Here is a 3,382-nt window from a genome sequence, read left to right as displayed (position 1 = left end):
GCAATTAATAAAAAATTCACCGAAAATGTTACTGCTTTCGAGATCTAAGTATACGACTGCTCTCTGGACCTTTTTACTAAATAAACAATCGAAATAAGCCGCAATACAATTGTCATCTGTTAAAAAACAAACAGTTGAACGATTTCATGAGAATTTCGGCTCAAATTATCATGCAACCGTGAGTACATTGAACATTGTTTAGTTTCTTCCATGTACATTCCATATTGAATGCAAATAATTACGACACGATATTTTGCTTGCCAATACAGATATACTTCGCCTACTGCTCCACCTCGATATGTACTCATTGGAAGCTAACCATCAATTTTACAAAAATTGACTTCATATGAAAAAAGACTATAGAGGCGCAGGTTTGTTTTATTTTGGTTCTTCGTCTCTTTCGCTTCCTTACTATACACGAATTTTAAGCTGACAAGCGGAATGAACGAACGTTCCCGAGTATAATCGCACGCTGAAAACTATGACAGCAACGTAAAATTATCGATCGACACTGCGTTGTATTTTTATCTAAAAAAAGTAGCTTGCTTGCCAAAGCACACTTCTTCCAACAAACAGATCCGTTGGTCCCGGCTAGTGATATAGGAATTGCTTACTTAATTGATTCATCTCCGTAGAATCGATTCAATTGTACCTTGTTCCAAAATGGCCAGCTGGTACAAACGTGCTCTGGTTAAATATCCGCTCTTGGTTCAGTCAGTACAAACAGGAATACTGATGGGTTCGGGAGACATCATTGCGCAAACATTGATTGAAAAACAGAAGATCAATACTATTGACAAAATGCGTGCGTTTAGATTTTTCGGAATCGGCTTCTGCATCGGTGTAAGTATTTCGTTATTGTCGATTGTGTTCCCCATAAAGTTCTGACACATTTAACAATCATTATTTCTTGCAGGGACCTGGTCTACGGAAATGGTACGGTCTCCTGGATAAGCACATTACCGGCCGCAACAAAGCTATAGTAACATTCAAGAAAGTAGCTTTGGATCAGCTGATTTTCGCACCCGTGTTTCTGGGCACATTTATCGGGACAGTTGGTTTATTCCAAGGCAACAACCGGCTAGAGATAGAGCGAAAGCTGAAGAACGAGTATACCGACATTTTACTGACGAATTATTATATCTGGCCGTGGGTGCAGTTGACGAACTTTTACCTTGTGCCATTGAACTACCAAGTTCTGCTGGTTCAGTTGGTGGCGATCTTCTGGAACACTTATCTCTCGTGGAAAACTAATTGCAATGAACCTGCTAAAATAATGGCCATGAAGTCGGAAGGCATTTCTACAGAGGAAGATACAGCATTCTAATAGTGATGTAGAATCACTAATAGAATCACAATGTGATACGGCTCCCATAGAGAAGAATAATTTCATTATTTTATGTGTAATCAAATTTAATTATTACTTATGAACTGAATATTGTTTTATATTTGAACTGTATATTACAACCAACGAAATCACATAATAAAACCTAATCCATATTTTAAACATTATTTAAAGTAATTGTTTATTTTTCTTTATTCCGTTTGTTTATTTATTTATGCTCATTAGACCCATTCCATGAGGTTATGCACCAAGGAACCAATTTTCAGATCAAGTTTAGAAGAAAATTGAAAACGTTATTTTAGAAAGCAATAGTTATAACATAAATTCTTTGAAACCAATTTAATTTTTATGAATCAACTTTTGAGAAGGGCGAGTTTAAAAATTAGATAATTATATTTAAAATATTTTAGGTTTTCAATGTTTTTATGTTTTATTTCTTGACCAAACTTCAATGTCTATATACCATTGTATGCATAATTGAATACTTGTTTGAAAAGCAGTTGGTGGATCTAGGTTTTATTTTGTAATTCATGAGAAACAAGCATTTGAAAATTGACGGCGCCAGTGGTTGTGTGGTTAGCGTAACAGCCTCACAATCCGATCGGCCCGGGTTCAATCCCAGCTGGCGTCGTTGGGATTTTCTGAGGCGAAAAATCTCTGGTTACGTCTTCCTTCGGAGGGGAAGTAAAAGAAGTTGGCCCGGCTCATGAGTTGTTGAGTCTGATAGGTAGGAACAGGTGGAGTCGCCTCCCTGATGTCGGTGATTGGCACTGAAGTGGCGGAAATAGGCCGACGAAAAATAAGCGAAGATAAAAAAAAAAAAAAGCATTTGAAAAACAGGTATTTTGAAGCGTTGTCTCGTCACCAACATAGAATATTCTTGTTTTATCGGCTGAAATCAAGTTCAAACATTTTTATACTTGAATTTCTCTTAGTAAAAAATGAGGGTCAACAACATACAAAATTTTGTTGTGATCGGTCCATAAGTAAGGGAGTATCGACTGGATGGTGTTAAGTCAGAGCTGACCAAGTCGCCAAATTGAAAATTTCAAGTTATTGATTGCATTAGGTTAAACATTCTGTAAGCTACATTCCACATTTATCAGATTTGGGAAATCACGCGTACAGCAGGAATAACTTATCGAAATTTTTTTTGAACGCTCAATGACCTCTTATAGCACCAAACTTCAATCTCGTTCTTCTCAAAATCATAAAAATGTCACATGGTCCGGTCTGACTTAACACCGACCAACCGTCTCAAGAAGTTGTTGTCACGTTACAAAAAGTATACTATCCATTCCAGCGTGACGTGACAACATATTGACTCGCTATTCTTCTTCTTCTCAAATGGCACTAACGTTCCTAAAGGAACTTCGCCGTCTCAACGTAGTAACGGGTATTTCAATAGGGACGCTACAAAAGTAGACCGATAGGGACAGCAAACGACGCCATATTTTTTCCCGTTCTCTTGACATTTCTCTTCAGTAAGGTTTGCCATTTCATAATGGAAGTATATATGTACGATCCAACAACGAGTCGAGATTATTAAAATTTACTACAGAAATTCGGAGTCAATGGCCTCCACTTTAAGAGCGCTACGTCCAATTTATGGTCGTCATAATCATCCTGCCAGATCAACAAAAGAGCGTCTATAGGAAAAATTTGAATCCACAGGCACAGTACAACATGTTCCCGTGACAGTGAGACAAAGAAGTGCCCCTAGTGTCGAGAATATTGCTGCCGCTGGCGCGTCAATTGAGGAAGACCCAAATCAGTCTTTCACACGTCGTTCTCGAGCGTTGGGCATCTCGGTGACGTCGTTGTGGCGAATTTTGCGAAAAGATCTTGGCCTACATCTTTACAAGATCAAATTAACGCAAGAACTGAAGCCACTTGACCACCAGAAGCGTCGTATGTTCGTGAATTGGGCTGAGCAACAACTTGAAAATGATCCGGATTTTCATCGAAAATCATTTTCAGCGATGAGGCTCATTTCTGGCTGAATGGCTTCGTCAATGAACAAAATATGCGTTATTG

At 38.2% G+C, this 3,382-nt stretch overlaps 1 protein-coding gene across 1 annotated transcript; it reads left to right on the top strand.

Moving 5' to 3' along the window:
- The first annotated feature begins 356 nt into the window (after positions 1-356).
- On the top strand, positions 357-1,512 carry LOC129777675 (protein Mpv17). The gene is made up of 2 exons (XM_055784092.1): positions 357-843; positions 917-1,512. Exons 1-2 carry the CDS (start codon positions 664-666, stop codon positions 1,325-1,327), a joined length of 591 nt encoding a protein of 196 aa, XP_055640067.1. The 5' UTR covers positions 357-663; the 3' UTR covers positions 1,328-1,512.
- The last annotated feature ends 1,870 nt before the right edge of the window (positions 1,513-3,382 follow it).

Source organism: Toxorhynchites rutilus, chromosome 3 (genome assembly GCF_029784135.1).
Source record: "Toxorhynchites rutilus septentrionalis strain SRP chromosome 3, ASM2978413v1, whole genome shotgun sequence".
Classification (NCBI taxonomy): Eukaryota; Metazoa; Arthropoda; class Insecta; order Diptera; family Culicidae; genus Toxorhynchites; species Toxorhynchites rutilus.
Note: the sequence above shows the minus strand (reverse complement) of the source record. Positions and strands in the feature narration are given on the sequence as shown.

What these genes read in the sequence shown, in the direction of transcription:
- LOC129777675 (XM_055784092.1), top strand. Translation starts at nt 664, where the DNA reads ATGGCCAGCTGGTACAAACGTGCTCTGGTTAAATATCCGCTCTTGGTT. An exon ending in GAATCGGCTTCTGCATCGGT is followed by an intron (nt 844 to 916) that starts GTAAGTATTTCG and finishes TATTTCTTGCAG; the next exon opens with GGACCTGGTCTACGGAAATG.